Source organism: Oculina patagonica, chromosome 2, assembly GCF_052425735.1.
Source record: "Oculina patagonica isolate OP01 chromosome 2, crgOcupat, whole genome shotgun sequence".
Classification (NCBI taxonomy): domain Eukaryota; kingdom Metazoa; phylum Cnidaria; class Anthozoa; order Scleractinia; family Oculinidae; genus Oculina; species Oculina patagonica.
The window spans coordinates 5097394-5114327 of record NC_135759.1 but is presented as its reverse complement, the minus strand read 5'-3'; the positions used below and the strand labels follow the sequence as shown (position 1 = coordinate 5114327).

General features: G+C 38.2%; 4 protein-coding genes and 1 long non-coding RNA gene across 7 annotated transcripts in view; 3 read left to right on the top strand and 2 right to left on the bottom strand.

The window, feature by feature from the left end:
• The window catches only part of LOC144642857 (uncharacterized), a 71097-nt gene extending 56051 nt beyond the window's left edge, over nucleotides 1–15046 (bottom strand). For both annotated transcript variants that reach the window (XR_013568804.1, XR_013568803.1), the window contains exons 1-2: nucleotides 14828–15046; nucleotides 14572–14662 (exon numbers count right to left, since the gene is read on the bottom strand). This is a non-coding gene — a long non-coding RNA (uncharacterized LOC144642857). The remainder of the gene's footprint in view (nucleotides 1–14571; nucleotides 14663–14827) is intronic.
• Nucleotides 4489–8131, top strand: LOC144642733 (uncharacterized). The gene is made up of 4 exons (XM_078501781.1): nucleotides 4489–5827; nucleotides 6569–6896; nucleotides 7274–7701; nucleotides 8007–8131. The coding sequence occupies exons 1-4, from the start codon at nucleotides 4534–4536 to the stop codon at nucleotides 8072–8074; spliced, it is 2118 nt and encodes a 705-aa protein (XP_078357907.1). The 5' UTR covers nucleotides 4489–4533; the 3' UTR covers nucleotides 8075–8131.
• On the top strand, nucleotides 8110–11182 carry LOC144642735 (uncharacterized). Its single transcript, XM_078501785.1, has 4 exons — nucleotides 8110–8240; nucleotides 8874–9096; nucleotides 9470–9516; nucleotides 9828–11182. Exons 1-4 carry the CDS (start codon nucleotides 8130–8132, stop codon nucleotides 10125–10127), a joined length of 681 nt encoding a protein of 226 aa, XP_078357911.1. The 5' UTR covers nucleotides 8110–8129; the 3' UTR covers nucleotides 10128–11182.
• LOC144642734 (uncharacterized) lies at nucleotides 11605–13714 on the bottom strand. 2 transcript variants are annotated; one of them, XM_078501784.1, is made up of 2 exons: nucleotides 12910–13714; nucleotides 11605–11713 (listed from the first exon to the last, which is right to left on the bottom strand). In XM_078501784.1, exons 1-2 carry the CDS (start codon nucleotides 13711–13713, stop codon nucleotides 11621–11623), a joined length of 897 nt encoding a protein of 298 aa, XP_078357910.1. In that variant the 5' UTR covers nucleotide 13714; the 3' UTR covers nucleotides 11605–11620. The 2 variants fall into 2 exon arrangements, with proteins under 2 accessions (XP_078357910.1, XP_078357909.1); XM_078501783.1 differs by lacking the exon at nucleotides 11605–11713 and adding an exon at nucleotides 12236–12554.
• Nucleotides 15047–16095: 1049 nt separating the features above from the next.
• LOC144640842 (uncharacterized) lies at nucleotides 16096–16595 on the top strand. The gene is made up of 2 exons (XM_078499909.1): nucleotides 16096–16117; nucleotides 16252–16595. Exons 1-2 carry the CDS (start codon nucleotides 16096–16098, stop codon nucleotides 16593–16595), a joined length of 366 nt encoding a protein of 121 aa, XP_078356035.1.
• Nucleotides 16596–16934: the final 339 nt, after the last annotated feature.

Sequence of the window (16934 nt, the reverse complement as noted above, 5' to 3'; positions counted from 1 at the left end):
ACTGACGAAAAAAGCGAAGGATGAGAAGGAGCTTACATGACAATGAGTGCAATTATTAGGAAGCTGACCAATCAGCATATAGATAGGAAAATGTACAAAAATAAATCCAAAATGGCGGACGGTGTTTAGTAAAGCCAAAAAATATTGCCTTATCATGAAGTGCATAAAAGCCCGTTTCAACTTGGCACTCCCATGTGGGTGATAATCCTGGAAAAGCAGAGGCTGTACATGGAAGACTACTACACCCAAGAGAGAATTCATCTCAACCCTGCCAACATCAAGAAAGACCTGATCTGTACGCACTGGTCAAAATGATGTTGAACTCCATGTGGGGGAAGTTTGGCCAAAAACCCAACAAGAGCCAAGTGTGAGAGAATGATAATCCAGTGGCTTTCAGCGAGTTCCACAAGAGTTACAAGTACATCATCCCTTACATGCCACTACACAACAGGACAAACTTTTTAGCTTTTAAACTTTTTTATTTCTGTTTCATTTATGGTAATGCTTTGATAAATGTGAGCATGGATAATAAATGATGAATATTGTGGAATGCATAAGAACTATATATTTATTAACTAATTAAAACTTAATTGCATTTTATTTCTTCCACAACTATTTCAAGGATACAGAGTTTGTATGCTCTGGCTAGCATCAGAGAGATGTGGAGTAAAATGAAAGAAGTGATTTGGAAAGCTTTTGAACATGATGTGTTTGTGGTTTGTTGGGATGGAAGGATGGATTCACCTGGTTTCAGTGCAATGTATGGTGTGTACACTATGATGGAACGCTACCTGAATGTCATATACTTTGATGGAAAAGATGGGCTGTAAAAGGTTGTTGGAAAGGATGATGAAAAGCCTCAATCTTGGAAAGTGATTATGAAAATGGTTAGAGAACTGAAACGTATCATCATACATTTTTTTAGTAATAATACTATAATGGATTGAAAATTTTTTAAATCAAATAATAATTATAATATAATTTTGTTAATTCACAACAAAGCTAATTATCATTAGAGATTCTCAGAAGTCAAAGACTACAAATTTATATATTTTTTATTGTGTTACACATGTTGTGGTTTGAATTCAACCACTCAAGGACATCATGCCAGTGAGCATCCCATTATGCCAACAACTGATCATTTGTGTTAAGTTGTTCAAAAAAATATTTCTATTCCAGTTCCACATAATAATTATGATTACCCAGGTGCACAACAACAATATGGAAATTTGTTCCTTCCAAGCAACCATAGATTTGTATACATGTACGTGTCCTCAAAAAGAGGCATGTACAGTAGAGCAGAACGCTATAAAAAGAGATAGAGATCTGGACACTGAGTATGATTTGCCCGATAGGGGCCTGGTACGAGTCGTTCGTACCACGTTGTTTGTGTTACATGTTCTCGTCATTCTTAAGTGAGAATGCTCGTTGATATTAAATGTATTTCTCAATGAAATGGATACATTCCTATCTAGCATGGAATGCAGATAAATACTGTCAGCACTCAATTCCCATCCACAGAATAAATCAAGATATCAAGTGGCCCAAAGATATTGAGTGGCTCAGACAAAAAGAAAAATTTAGGCCAGCATGGCTGACACCAATTCAAGATCTCTCTCTTGTGTTTGGATTGTATATTTTATTTATTTTTTGGTAATAAAGCGTGTGTTGTTGTAAATAGTTTCCCATCGGGTATTTGCAAATTTATAGTAATTATATGCAAGTAAATAAGCAAATAGAAAATTGATAAAATAAAATTCTGCTGGATTATAGGAATGTGTTATTCCATATAATAAGGGGCGATTCAACCCATTGATGAAATATGGAAGTCAACTGAAACAAAATCTTGTCAAAGAATTATAACAGCACTGTCATAGAAACTTAGAGAATATAATAAGTGAACATTCTAAATACATTTTCATACGATATTTTATTGTTATTTGTAATCGAGCGAGTTGTGGTCAGCGGTTTGTGTTTACTCGATATGGTTCGTGTAACACGCGAGAAACACATGTTCGTTTTCTGTATGCTGTCATGGCCGCCTTGTGAAACACTTTTAGGTAGTTTAAATGGAACTTTGTCGACTCCTTGATATTTCCTCGTTATACAAAAATTAATATCTGCCTTCGTGACAATCACAGCAAAGGAAAAAATAAAGTTACAACGATTTGTATAGAAATGTGTGGAGAGACCTTTTCATCCAACTGCAAGTCAATTTGACCAGAACTCCCCAGACAGACTAGGCGCTCTCAATGCTACTTCACATATTTTCTCTTGAGGGATACATGAAAAACCCTTGCACAAACTGACTAAAGAATTGCTGAAAGAAGTTGACATTACAGCAGCCAAATTGAAATCCCTAAAACAGAAGGGATGGACAGAGGCTGACTTCAACAATTTGTGCAAAACAGCTCTTTTGTCCACAGATGTGTGAATTTGGGTAGAGCACATTGCCCTTACAACAGAAATGAGAAAGGCAGGAGCTAAAGCAGCAACTCAAACCAGAGCCAGAAAGAGAAGAGACAATACAGATAACATGATTAGATCACTTTATCAAAGCCAGCATCTGTTGTGTCAGACACTTCAGTGAAGGCGCCTTTGGACTTGTGGGTAATCATTTCTCATATTTGTTAAGGCTAGTGGAATCAATCACTCAGTTGCTGTTCTTGGTACCTAACACACTGGGGATTTTTGCCCAGTTTTCATCTGATTACAAGTGGACTATGAAAGTGAAAGTGAACTATGAAAGCCAACTCTGAGTCAAACCCCAGAGAAAAGTGAAAGAGAGAGTGACTTGCATGACATGGCCGGCAGTGAAATACAATGGAGGAAGGCAATTATGCAAAGAGGTGGACATGGGGGTTTGCAGTGTTGCTAATTTTTTTATGCGGTGTTGCAGTAAATAAAATCCTATCTTGCAGTGTTGCGGTGATCTCAAACCCTGCAGTGTGCGATGTTTGTGTTTTCGAACCTACAGTGTTCGGTGAAATGAAATTATTAGCGGCCTTACGGTTTCTTGTCTAACACTATCAGAACTACATTTAGCTCTGTTATCTTCGTTAATCCGTCCTTTTTTGTCAAAACACATACCATATGTTTAATTTGTAACAAAATACAGTCAAATAGTGTCTAGTTGATCTTTAACCTAATCGTAAGACATTTTCATTGAAAAGTAACTTGATTGTATTGCGGTGAGGGTGTTTCGTCAAATTTTCTTGTGGTGATGCGGTGTCTGTGTATTATTTTTGCAGTGTTGCGGTGTTCAGGGTCCCCCCATGTCCCCCTCTGCAAAGGCAACATCTTACAGCAAAGCATTGCCACCCATGGTTTATTGAGTTTAGTTCACGACTGCAGGGAAATATTTTCCAGCACATTGTTAATGTTATAACACACATGCCAATGTATGGTGTAAAGATTCATGCTTGACGCACTCGTGAGAAGATTGTGGAGGTGACATCTAAAGGAATGCTTCAGCAATTGCTGCAATTTCTTGGCAGAGAAGAGAAGAGCTCAAGTTTGAGAGTACTTCAAACAGAAGCAAGGAAATGGTATGTCTATTCATTATAGGACTGCAAAAAATTGTCTTCAGCCTCAAGGCTTGCAGAAGTGGAAGAAAAATATATTCCTCAAATTATCAACGATCCAATACCAAACAAAATCGAAGAGGATAACAACCTGAAGTGCTTCCATTTTCAGAGGTAAACTGAAGCTCAACATACATTTTTGTGTGCGATTTACTTGCTTGCTGCTTGATTGTGAAAGCCATTCAACTTGCTTTGAACAAGCTTCTCACTCACTGTATTTAAGAATGACCATTTTAAGCTTTATTTCTGTACAGCTTATTTGTGATTTTTATATAATTGATCTAATCCCATGTAATTATGTACTACTAACTTCTTATTTATAACTGTATTGTTTAAAGCTCTAACCCATAAGTATTTTTTGTCCTGTCTTTCAAGATCACAGGAAAAAGTCCTTTGAAATCTGTGGTGCTTTTTGCTGGGATGCAGCACAGCCTTGGGGGTAGGGATATTGGATACACTCCATCCAAGAGGCTTTAAATAAGCATTTGTCAAAGCTGTTTTGACAAATTCCTGTGGTTAAATTCAGTGAATAAAAGAACGAGGCATATAACAAATGTGGTGCTTTGTTATTTTTTTGTTATCTTATTAGATGCAAATGAGCACGTGCTGTTTTTTCTGCAATGCCGCACCTTTCAGCCAGTGTTTGGCCCCCCATGATGGCCGCTGATAGCTTCATTACACCGGTTCCCCCACCCCTCCCCCCTCCTTAGGACCATCATAAAAGGTATTGCGGTCATAACGCCCCCGAGATAAAACGCCCCTGAGACATAACGCCCCCTATGAGTCATAACGCCCCCTTATCCTAAGACATAACGCCCCCTATAAAGTGAGCGGGTTCTACCGATCCAAGGTTCTTATACTTTATACCAGAAGCATATCACCTAGAAGCGATTAACTCCGTTCCAATGCTGGGGTTTTTTAGCGGACCAATCAAAATTTACTTCCTAATATGGAGTTATTAAGCTCACGCGTGAACTTGTCACGCGAGTGCTCAGGGAAAAATGTCGGAAAAATGTCAACAATAGTGGGCTGCAAGAGGAAACTGCAGTTTCATGTCGTCAAATTTGACCAAGGTGGAAATGTCTTATCCTCTAAACGTCCAAGGTTTGCTTCCGATGAACAAGATAAAAGGAACGGAAAAGGGAAAGAAAACACAATTCCAACAACGGTTTGCGACCGAAGCTACGCAACTCACCAACAAGTCCAACCTCAAGCATATCGATTTATTGCTCCGCGACCAGCAGCGTCCCGAACATCAATTCAGCAGTCTATTCTTCCTTTTCAAAACTCTGCTTACGCTCTTGAAAACATTACCGAAAAGCTAATGGAGAATCCAAAACCAGTTGAAACACCAGTGGAGAGATCGTACGTGTTCTCAACAACTTCGTCTAACAGGCTGAAGATCGATTGGATTGAACGAGTGAAAACTTTTATTTCGTCCAAAGCTCCTCATTTTAAAGTCAGTTCATGGAAGTCTGTCGATGGCGATTACTGCACAATATCGAAAACTGATTTGTCACGGTACGATTCAAGGCTGGTGTTAGTCCCGGGTGTTGCTCCAGTGTCATTACACGTTTCTGCGGATGGAAACTACGCCGTTAAAGTTCTCTTTCGTGACACCACTTGGAGAGGTACACTAAAGGAGGAGGAAGATATATCTTCCTTGCTTGCAGTAATGGAAAATTGTGAAGTCTGCCCTGGCCTTAAATCAGTGCCAAATGCAAATTCAGCGTCTAAACGAACCTGGGGTTTTCCCTTCGAGCGAATCGACAGCAACAAGTGTTTATTGCTTCACTTACCGGCCAACAAAAAGCAAATTCCTGGTTCTGTTTTGTTTAACGTTTGCAAGCATTGTAAGAAACTCTACCAGAAACTCAACTATCTCTGTAAGAAACGCAGAAAAAATGAAGCAAATCGTGTGTCCAAATCCTCAAAATGCAACTTGAGGTTTTTAAGTCCGAAGAGTGCGAAAAAGAGATTCCACAATTTGACGTCTGATGCTCGTCGACTGTCGAAAGACGTGAAACGACTGAGTAAGAAAGTCCAAGTCTCTCTGAACTCAGAATTATCTGATCAGATGGAGCAGATCACCAGCAAAATTTCCTCGCAATTTCATGAAGATTTGGACGGCATTTTCGAGGAGGCAGAAGTGAAAACAAAGGGAAATGGAAAGCTGTTGAAAGCAATGTGGCAACAAGACGTGGACGAGAAGAAGGCATTTTGGAAAGATCAGAGCCAGAATGGTAGGCATTCAAAACATGATTTTATGTATTTAAAAAAAATCGGCATATCGTGTTCTTACCATCTTCTTCATACTTCTGTATGACTGTTTATATAAGCTTTCTAAAATTGTACTGCTATAATCTGATTTGCATATTTTTCATTATGCTGACAAGCCATTCAGATACTGATTACTGTGTAACTGCCTCCTATAAAGTGGATGGAGCTTAAAAAATATCTGTAACTATTTTTTCTTTATGTAAGTCAGCAATATGTATATATAATGTATAATTTAACTTCATTTGTTAATAATTATTATGTCATAATAAAACTTAGAGGGTAATACTTATCCTCACTCGTCTCCTCTGGAATTTTCAATCCCTTTAGTTGGGTTATGGATATTTAATTACTGATGAGACCATCAACTTTTATAGCATTGAGTGGTTCCAGAAGATATACATACCCCCACGGACGGCATTGGAAAGTCCAGAGGGTGGTCGAGGGGTGGGGGATCAAAGACCCAGAAAATTCCAGAGAAGGCGGGATTGCAAGGGGGGGGGGTGGGGGTGGGGAGAGAGGTTGGAATTAGGGAATTTTTCTTCCAGACCAGTTCCATGATAATTTTCCTATTGTAATGCTCAGTTTTTGTTTGTTTGCAATTAACTAGCACAAAAAAAGTTAGACATGAGTAAATTTACTGCGAATAATTAATCTGACACCTTATAGGTATTATTATTGTAATGATATCTCTTTTTCGTGGACAGGAAAAGGAAGGACAGGGAACAGATGGTCCATGGTGACTTACAGAATTGCACTTGCAATATTCACTCGTAGTCCAGCAGCTTATGAAGCACTAAAGGGCTACCAGATTTTGAATCTACCATCAGTGGCATCACTGAAGCAGTTCACATCAGCGAACAAACAGGCTCCTGGGTTGAACTTTCCTCACCTTCATGATGCAAAACAAACCTACACTGCATACAAAGTGGAACGGAAAGAACAGGGGTTTCTGGAGCCAAAGAACAATGGTGTCCTTATTTTTGATGAGGTGAAAGTGGTGATGAAGGTCCACTGGAATAGTGCAGACAATGGGTAAAATAATTATCCTATAAATTATACTTTAACATATTACGGTAGCATGCAGTTAGACTAGATCATGCATGTTGGTCTCTTGCATAATTATTGATAATAACTATCACTTGGAATGGAAATAAGATTGTCAAGCAAGTCTTCAGCAATTTATATTAGTAAACCCCCTAAAGCATTGAAGGTCAGGACATGGACTGAATGAAAAAATACATATCAATGGTAGACTTAATACCTACATGACGAAGACTGTGGCTGCTTTGGTTTTTTTCAGCGAGTACATGGATTTGAAAAAATAAAACAAATAAATTAAGTGGTTGGAAAGTTTAAACTTGTAAAAAGTATTTATTCTCAAATGCATATGTATTTTTTTTTTAATTTAGGTTTGTGGGGCATGCGATGACAGCTGATGACATGGTGTCACTACATGATGTCTATCAAGAGCTGAAAGCCCCTCAAACAGTTAAAGCTTCTTATATGATGCAGTTTCTTTGGCGTGATCTGACAAGCGATTTTGATGTAATCGGGCCATATTTCAGCAGTGGAAAAGGATTAGAGTGCAAATTTATCATGTCTTGCCTCATGACAACTATTCAGGCGTTCCACATTTATGGTTTCTGTACAATTGCAGTGGTTTGTGATGGGGCAAGTGCAAATTTGAAGGCAATTAAGTACCTGACCATGGGGAAAAGTGGAGCCTATGGAATAAATGAAGATCCCCAAGTGGACGACCCTCACCATGTTAAGACATGGATGCTTAATCCTTGGACAGATGAAAAGCTTTTTTTTCATTCCCTGTCCATCACATCAGGTTTTTATAAATTTATGTTGAATTTTGTTGTGTAATTTCAATGAGCTTGAGTGCAATTCTTGAACCATAGGAGACTGAGATCAATTTTTTTTTGTTTCAGTTGCAAAACTTATTAATTTTGTAACTCTTACATAACTTTGATTATTGTTAATACCCCTTCTCATATTTTGAATTTTAATTGTGCCAGGTCTTGTTTTGAAGTTCATCTTTCCTTCTGTATAGGAAGTAGCTAGATGATTTACCCAAATGTTATTTCTTTTTCAGTTCTTATAATTAACAAAATTTTGTGTTGAATTCCTTTCAAGTTGAAAAGCCTTATAGCAGCATTGCACTCCTCTCGTCAAGCAAATGGTCAACAAAGAAAAGAATTTGATTTGTATGAAGTTAAGTTTGGTTGGCAAGCCTTAAAAGATCTGTGGAGGAGAGAAATGACACGAGCTAAAGCTGGTAAAATGAGACGCGTGCCAGAGCTATGTTACCGACACATCTACAGAGACTGCTGGACGAGACTAAATGTAAAACCAGCAAAAATCATGCAGGTTGGTATAACAACATGAAAAAAGTACCATCGTGAAGTTCCAGAAACCCCCTTCCCGGAATTTCCAATCACTTTTTTGGGGGGAGTATGGATATTTTCTGGAACCACACATTTTGCAAAAAGTTTGCATTCCTGGAATACAGCTTGGTTTGACCATGACTTAGTTCCCATGATTTTTAAAAAATTTCCCCCCTGAATGCTCACATATATATATGTGGCCAAAAAGAAGCTTCAGGAATTAGTACTACTTCTTTCAATGTCTACATTATAACTGAAAGTTACATTATATATGTAAAGTATATGATATATTAATGGCTAAATAATTTTGTTCCTTTTTCTTTTTCATCAAGAATTTCAAAACAAGACTCTTGTCAAGTAAATTTAAACTTAATTGAACACACAAAAAAATTGATAACTGCAGAAACTCTTGTGCACTCTGGCTGATTTTCATTGTTAATAAGCCGACAGACACATGAATTTATAATTTTTGCGATGCTGTTATAGACAATGAATTTTGTCATAACATTGTCAATTGAAAAAATTCCTGATCACTAACAGGAAAGATGCCTGAAAAACTCACATCAATTTGTTAAAGTTAACACAAACTAACAATTTTTTTTTGTGTCTTTTGAAGCAAAATGCAGTCATTGCTGAACTATCGGAGTACACTCACAACAATCCAGCAGATGCCGAAAATGTTAAAAAAGCAATTGAGTACCTTGATGCTTGTCGTCACCTGTTCGAGAGAGGGATACTGAGCCATGAAAAGGTTACAACTGATCAAAGCATTGTTTTACAAAACATGTCAGAAGGGTATGCATTCTTCGTTGGTTGGGCTGACTATGCCTGGGAGAAAGGTAAAATTCTGTGGCTTTTCACTAGCTTTTAACAAGGAGTTATACATGCATGTCTCAGACCTGATACAAAATTCCCTGACTTTTCCCTTACCTTGGAAAAATATCTGATTCCTGACAGTACTTGTGGCAACTCTAAAAAAATTTTTGGTTTGGAATGTTTACTAAATATATTATTATTTTGGACCTGTTATCCATTGCACTGTCCAAATGGCATGTTAGAAGATACTACTGTATCACTAAAAGTGCCATCGACGTGTGCTTCAGTAAAAGTTCAATGCACTCGTAGTGTGCCTTTGAATTTCAAGTGTTACATTCTGTAAATTATTAATAAACAGCAAGCCGATTATATAATTCTCTCTTATTTAATTTTCAGAACCCAACTTGACAGCATCAAGACAAAAAGGATTCCTAGCATGGCAGGTCAGTTCCTGTACTACAGTGTACATGAATGTCATCAGTGTACCTGGTATGAATGACTAATAATGTTATATAATTATCATGTCAAATTTGTTGACAAATTTATGTGTTCTTGGCTGGATGCACTCGAGGGACATAACAAAATGGTATTGTTAATACACATTTTATCAAGAAAAAAATAATATTGTTAATATACATTTTTGTCATTAACCCAATTCTAGGTGAATGTTTCTCAGTTTATTCTTCAAGCTGTTAATGTTCAAATTAGAAGGACTATACAATGAAAATAACTTGAACTTGGCTGTTTTTTTTAGACATGGGATTTGACAAGGCTCATGTACTACGGTTTCACGGAATTTTCCAAATACTTCCTTGAGAAGTTTCCAGGATATTACCTCTGGCCCCTTCGCTTGAATGGGAGTGCTCTGGAAACAATCTTCAGCCAGCTTAAATTCAATATGAATGGCCAACTATCCAGTGTCAACTATCCTGCAGCTCTGACAACCCTGAAGGTGAAACGCCGCATTCATGGGAGGAGGGGAAAGTTTGTTTACAGAAAAACACCCTTATACGTCAGAGAAATTCCACTTAAAAGAAAATCGCGTGTAAAATAAGTCGCTGTTGTTTTGATTCATTGCTGTAAATAATTTGTGGTAATCTTCAGGGTATCTCACAGTGTATTTCTTTAATCTGAGCACCCTTATACAGTACTAAGCACTTACTGACTGGCCAGAAGGGTAACAGTGATTTTGTTTTCCCCAAGACCCCAAGGTTAAGTGAAGGGAAACATTGAGGGTCAAGGAGAAACAAAACTCACTGGTTCCTGTGGGGTCAGTCATTAAGTGTTGTTATACCTCTTACCTCAAAAATAGAATAAACTGCAAAAACATTATTTGCTTGATGCCAGCTGGCACAAAAACTTGCTGCAGTTTCCAGGAGCACAACCTGATCAAGTATGTGTTGAAAGTTCAAGTTGTTTCTCTAGAGAGTTAGTGAGTTTTATTCTCCCTAGAGAGGTAGTGAGTTTTGTTCTCCCTAGAGAGTCAGTGAGTTTTGACCCATGATAGGCTTTCCTACAACCAGAAAACATTTTGAGTTGGGAGGTGTGATAATTGAACTATCTCGGCAGACTTAAATATAGATTATTGATAACATTAAGGCAAAGCGGATATGAACTTGTCACATCCACAGAATGCGTAATGTCTACCATTGTTTAACATAGATTTGCTTCATTGTTAATGTACACACAGTGAAAGATTTACAGAGCTTTTGCTCAGGCCAGAATAAAGTGGCCATAAAAATGAGGTGATCATATTCATGGGGTGGTCGTAAAGTACGAATTCACTCAAGTACCGGGGGGTATGTGCATCAACAAATAAATGATAATTTATCAGGTTAACTCAGAATGTTCAAAATTAACTGCTAGACTTTAAATATACTTCTGTTTAAGACCCCCATGTACAATATCAGTATTTGAAGACAGATTTGTATCTGTCAAGGATTTTTCCAAGGCATAATGTATTTATGGTGTTTCACTACAGAATTATATCTGGGTCACCAATTAGTCTCAGATTAATATGAATTTGGCTGTGAAAGCTGAAATAAACAATCAAGAGTAACATTATGATCTGTTCAGCAAGAGTAAAAATGAACAATGCATAAGCAGGAACTTGTATTTAAAAATGCATTTATTTTCTTAGGATTAACATAACAGCAAAATGTGCTAAATTAAGTTAAATTGTGATGATAAATCAATCAATAATAAAATTTATTAACCGGTAATCTCGGAGCTGATTGGGCTGACTAGGCCCCTGACTAGGCCCCTAGCAAACATGCTTTGATATGCATTTTCAACAACTGTACATCATACTCTACTCCACTACTCGACCCCTGTCAACTGCTTTCCTACTCTATAACTACACAAATAACTACAAACCCGTAGTTCTAAGTTAGTACTCATCAAATTTACTCTTCTTTAACTCTAGCTTTTTGGCAAGTACTCAGCACTCTAGATACTATACTACTCTACTCTGCCTACCCTCTCATCCCTACTCCACACTTTCTTGTACACAAGCACTCTACAGTTGCACTCTTTTCTTTCCTATTTTCACAAATAAAAAACCAAGTAAAATTTTTCCTTGTCATGTAACAGCTTGATGTTACTTTGAGGAACCAGACCATGGGTTTTGGTATACAACATCTGGATTGGATGAAAATGTAGTTAAAGCTTAAAAACAATCGATTCTTAAATATTTGAAGAATAGCCGAATTTTCGATATTTGAAAATTCAGCCTAAAACAATAGAAATCACAACAAGGCTCCGGGGAATAAACCCCACAAACTCTATAGTGTAGTCCCCGGAGCCTCGTCCTGAGGTCTATTGTTTTAGGCTGGATTTTAATATATCGAAATTGGTCTATTAGGGTGGCTCTAAACCATAATTGTGTGTTAGGCGTGGTCACCTCATGGTTAGCGCACTTGACTCCAGATCAAGCGGTCTGGGTTTGAGCCCTGGCCAGGGACATTGCATTGTGTTCTTGGGCAGGACACTCAACTCACACAGTGCCTTTCTTCACCCAGGTGTTTAAATCCTTTCTGGGGAGGGAGTGGGGGTAGAAGTACTCCTTGTCTCTTCATGCTACAGAAACTGAGAAAAGCTCTGGCCTGATGGGCCACTTGATTTGAATAAAAAGTGGTTATTTTTATAATTTTTAGTTGAGGGCCTCTTTTCATAAAGGGAAGTAACATGTTTCTTTGCCTGGGCCAACTCCCCCATGTACATTACATTCAGTAAATTACTTAGCTGCCTTAAGCTTGTGTCGCAACATAACTTGTCTGTCTTGTGTTTGTTTGTCGTTGTGCTCTTCCAGGCATTTCTGTGATCGTACAAATTCGTTGCACCTTATGTTATAGATCTTCCGTAAAAGTCTGTTGAACAGATCACATCTGATGCTCGGGAATATTTTAATACCAAGGCAATTAACTGCTTGAAAAAATTTCTTTTTAAGCCCAGTGCTACACATCACACGTTGTTCGGCAACCTGTATTGGTAAATGAATGACTGGTCAAGATACAAGTTATTAGTTATCTAGACCACACTAGTTTCCAAATGTGTAGTAATCCCTACATACAGTGAATGTGTGTATGTGGAAGGAAAGAGTTGAACAGAGTTGCTATAAACTCCACTATAAAAAAAGTAAGGTATTCCGATTTTATGTATTTCATGTACTTGTACACCTGGCTAAAGGAAATAAAAATCGACATCATGTCAACAGGTGATGTGCATAAGTTGAGATAAAACTGCGAAGGTAAATTTAAAAAGATTTATTATCTTATATGTGAAGGCCAAACACCATCTGAAAGATATGTGTCTTGGTACGTTCTAGTAGAACTAACCTTAAAGAGCTTTCTGCCAAACAAATGATATCCATTTTGGTTCACGACGTCTCCAAACACCTTCGCAAACGCCCTCAAGAAGGGAATTATTTCCACCTTCAGCACAAGTAGGTTTCCCTCGTCTAAATTTCGTAAGAAACATGGAATATCTCTCTTTTCGGCATCCTCCAATTTCTCTAAAACCTCGATTTCTTTACACACCATGTTCTTAAGGCTTTGTTTTGACCCAGACAGTTGCCGGGCAATCTTACGTAAACGTTTTTTAAGGTTCAACACCGCAGCCGAACCTAGCTTTAACATGGAAACATCGTCTTCAACAATGTTCATTCTCTCCGTCACCACATTAATTCTACCTGAACTATCTTCCTGTCTTTCTCTAACAAACTTAACACAAGCAATAAAGACACTCTCCAGAAAACACGATACAACGTTCTTACCCTGCGATGACATGTCCTTGACGATTTCACTCACTTCCTGACTACCTAACACTTGACGAACAAACTCGTACCATCTCACCTGTAGTACCGCATACTTATCACACGATCCACCTTTCCCTTTCTCGCAAAAGAAATCAAAAAAGGTATCACTGCAGCGCTTGACAAATCCACGAAACAAAACACTCGATACAAGCATGTCCGCTTCACCCGCCAAGCTCGACTCAAAATAAAATGAAAAAGTTCCTCGAGCCTCTCTGCAGACACTTTCAAAGACGTCCTCCTCCAACAGCGCTTTCCCGGCAAGGCATATTGCTCGAATTTTCGTTCTTGTGAGCTTTCTGGCAGCCTTTCCAAGAGCGGCCGCCATTATTTGCCTTCAATCCTCTGATTCCATATTTGGGCAAAAGCATTTCCGTGCTTCTGATTGGTCGGCTAAAAACCCCCAGCATTGTTCCGAACATATAAAGAGAATTTAGACGCTTCGAGGTGATATGCTTCTGTTTATACATATTCACTATGCCATAAGCGAGGGCCATATTAGATACCAATTCTAAATCGCCATATTTGTTGATACGCAAACTATTTCTTAGTTGTTTACCCTATGTTAAAACGTTAATATAAACTAAAGGAAGCGAATACCAAAAACTAGCGAGTGTAACCACGAAACCGATCGAGTAACAAAAACAGAAGAATCACAAGTGCCATTAACGGATGAATCGCAATGCAAACAGGTCAGCAAACTACAGTAGTTCATATCATTTATTGATTTATTATTTCCCCGGATCATGCATTCTCTTCTCTCATCTTTCTCTGATATCGCAATAGGGGGCGTCATGTCTTATAGGGGCGTCATGTCTTATAAGGGGCGTTATGTCTCGGGGGCGTTTTATCTCGGGGGCGTTATGACCGGTTACCCATAAAAGTTGGCGCCATTTTGGTTTTCTGGTGCAAGTGACTCTTTGTTTGCATTTAAAATTAAGCGCCAGAGCTGAAACTTTGTCAGGCAAGCGTAACAATATTGCAGCCCCTTTTCCGGACTACAGTTCAGCATGAAACAGACGGAGAATTCGAGTTCCTTCGCGCAAACGGTTAACGTTCTTCACAAAACGAGGTGCGCGCCGGCGGTCTCGTTAAAATCTTCAATACAAGGCTTCTTTACACTATTAGAATATTTTACTTTCAAATCATAGGAAGAATTCCCATTCAGGGCTAAGACGTAAAATACCTTCAGCTCTCGGATTTTCTCGACTTCTTGCGAACTGGCTTCATCTTCGTACGCGTCTCAAAGACTTCAAATGGCCGAGTCACATGCACGCCTGCAAATAAATGGATTCAAAATCACTACAAGCTAACCATCTAAAATTCGATAATTTCGAACTTAAACTACTCGTAAACGCGTAGTGTTTAAGGTATTAAGTATAAGCTGAATGTTAAATATGTAAAACGTTGGAAAACATAAGAAAGAACAAACAAAAACACACCAAACGATGCCTTCTTCATGTATCTTGTCGCGTCCTCGGCAAGTTTGTGCCAGGTTTGAAATAGCTGAATCTGGGCATTTCAAAGGATATCTGTTTTCCTTCGTCTATCAGGGAAGTTAACGCCACTCAAAATGCGTTTTCAGCCTTCCTTAGGTCATAGCTTTAGTCAGACACAGGCGAAAACAACCTACATGTCCTACATTTACAGCTGAAAACAGTTAGTCGAGCGTGCAACAAAGACGCGTGTGTCACGTGGGTCACGTGTGCAAATCGTCGTGCGCAAACGCAGATTTTTGTTCAGCTTGTCACGCAATCGGTATTCTTGTTCTTGTCACGCACAGTATGTTTACGTCACGGACAAGAAGCTGAAAAATGTCTCTGAAAATGGGATGCTTAACGATACATTTTTCATAGCTTGAAAAGTTAAAAACTTAACATATAAAACAATGATATATACAAGGCTAAAAGGATAAAAACAATTAAAATGAACCGAACGTTTTCGAAATCAACCCTGATAATGACAAACACATGTCGAAAACGTTCGGCTCATTTTAATTTAGCCTTGTATATATCATTTTCACCCTTTTAAGCGAATATTATGCCATATATAACAATATAAGGAGTGGCTGCGAAAGAATACATCCAGCCTTTGTTTCTTTTATTTTCTTGGAGAGAGGGCATAAAAAATGTTCCTTTGCAAACATTTTTTTTTTTTATGTTTCGTTATACATGCATATGTTGTTCAGGGCTTATCTAGAATTTTTTGTCTGCGGGAGCAAGTTTTCCTGGCAGGAGCAAACTGGATTTTGTTTAGTTCATTTTTTTGTCTAGTTTTCATAGTTTTTTTAGTTTTTTCTGGTGGGAGCAAACACCCCCCCCCCCCCCCCCCCACTCTAGGTACGGCCCTGAGTTTGAATAGTAAATTACTGATTTCTAGGGAGCCAGTTAGACAGGCGATTAATGCTTCTTTTCCTCCTTGCTAGAAAGATATAGAAATACAGGAAGATAGGCAAGTACATTGATTACTCAACCGACTGATATTGCTTGATTGATTGATTGATTGATTGATTGATTGATTGATTGATTGATTGATTGATTGATTGACTGACTGACTGACTGGTTGATAGATTGCCTGATCGTTTGCTTGTGTGATTAATTAATTAACTGATTACTTGATTGGATAACTGAATTAAAGATCGATTGATTGATTGATTGATTGATTGATTGACAGATTGGCTGGATGATTGGTTGATTGATTGATTGATTATATGACTGCTGGCTTGATTTATTGTAGATAGAGAGGTTGATTGATTGACTGCTAGATTGATTGATTGATTGATTGATTGATTGATCAATTGATTGATGGACCGAACAATCAAACAATCAATCAATCAATCCATTGATTTATTTCTTTGCTTTTTAAGGTGGACAGGATCAAGAAGCAAGACAACAAGACGGACTGGAATTTAAAAACTGGAAACCCTGGCTGAGTTCCTTACATGGCTACCGTCTAGCTGGAATACAGAAAGGACCTAAAGGGCAGGGAAAAGCTAAAGATCTTCTGTTTCGTATGATTTATGAAGATGGTAAACACGTCAGTAATGTTGACACATTGATTGAGGCTGCCAAAGAGCTGAGTTTAGAAGGTGCTGGGGATTACCTCAAATCATTGCGTGATTTGGATTTGATTTTGTCTGAAGATTCTTGTGCAAAATCTCAAATGAAGATATCTGGTGTTCCATATTTTGTGATATCTGACAACGATTAACAAAAGAAGGTAGTAACATTGTCAGGGGCCCAAGGCGCAGAACGATTTTCAGCGGCATTCAGTCATGCTACCCAGTGGTCTACTAGCATTATCTGTACGGTAACACATAGACTTGCCACAAGTCGACCTCGCGAGTTATTGAAAGTCTAGGTAACACAATACTTCTCACCAAAGACGAGTTGCGTGACAACCGATCTAAATAACAACTTTATGGTTACCATAGTAACAGGCTGATGCTGTAATTGGTTCACACATTCAGACATTCAGTTAGGAGCAATTTTCTTCGCTCGCAAGTCTTAACCCAAATGCTGCTGCTCCCCCAAGTAACTATTAATAGAC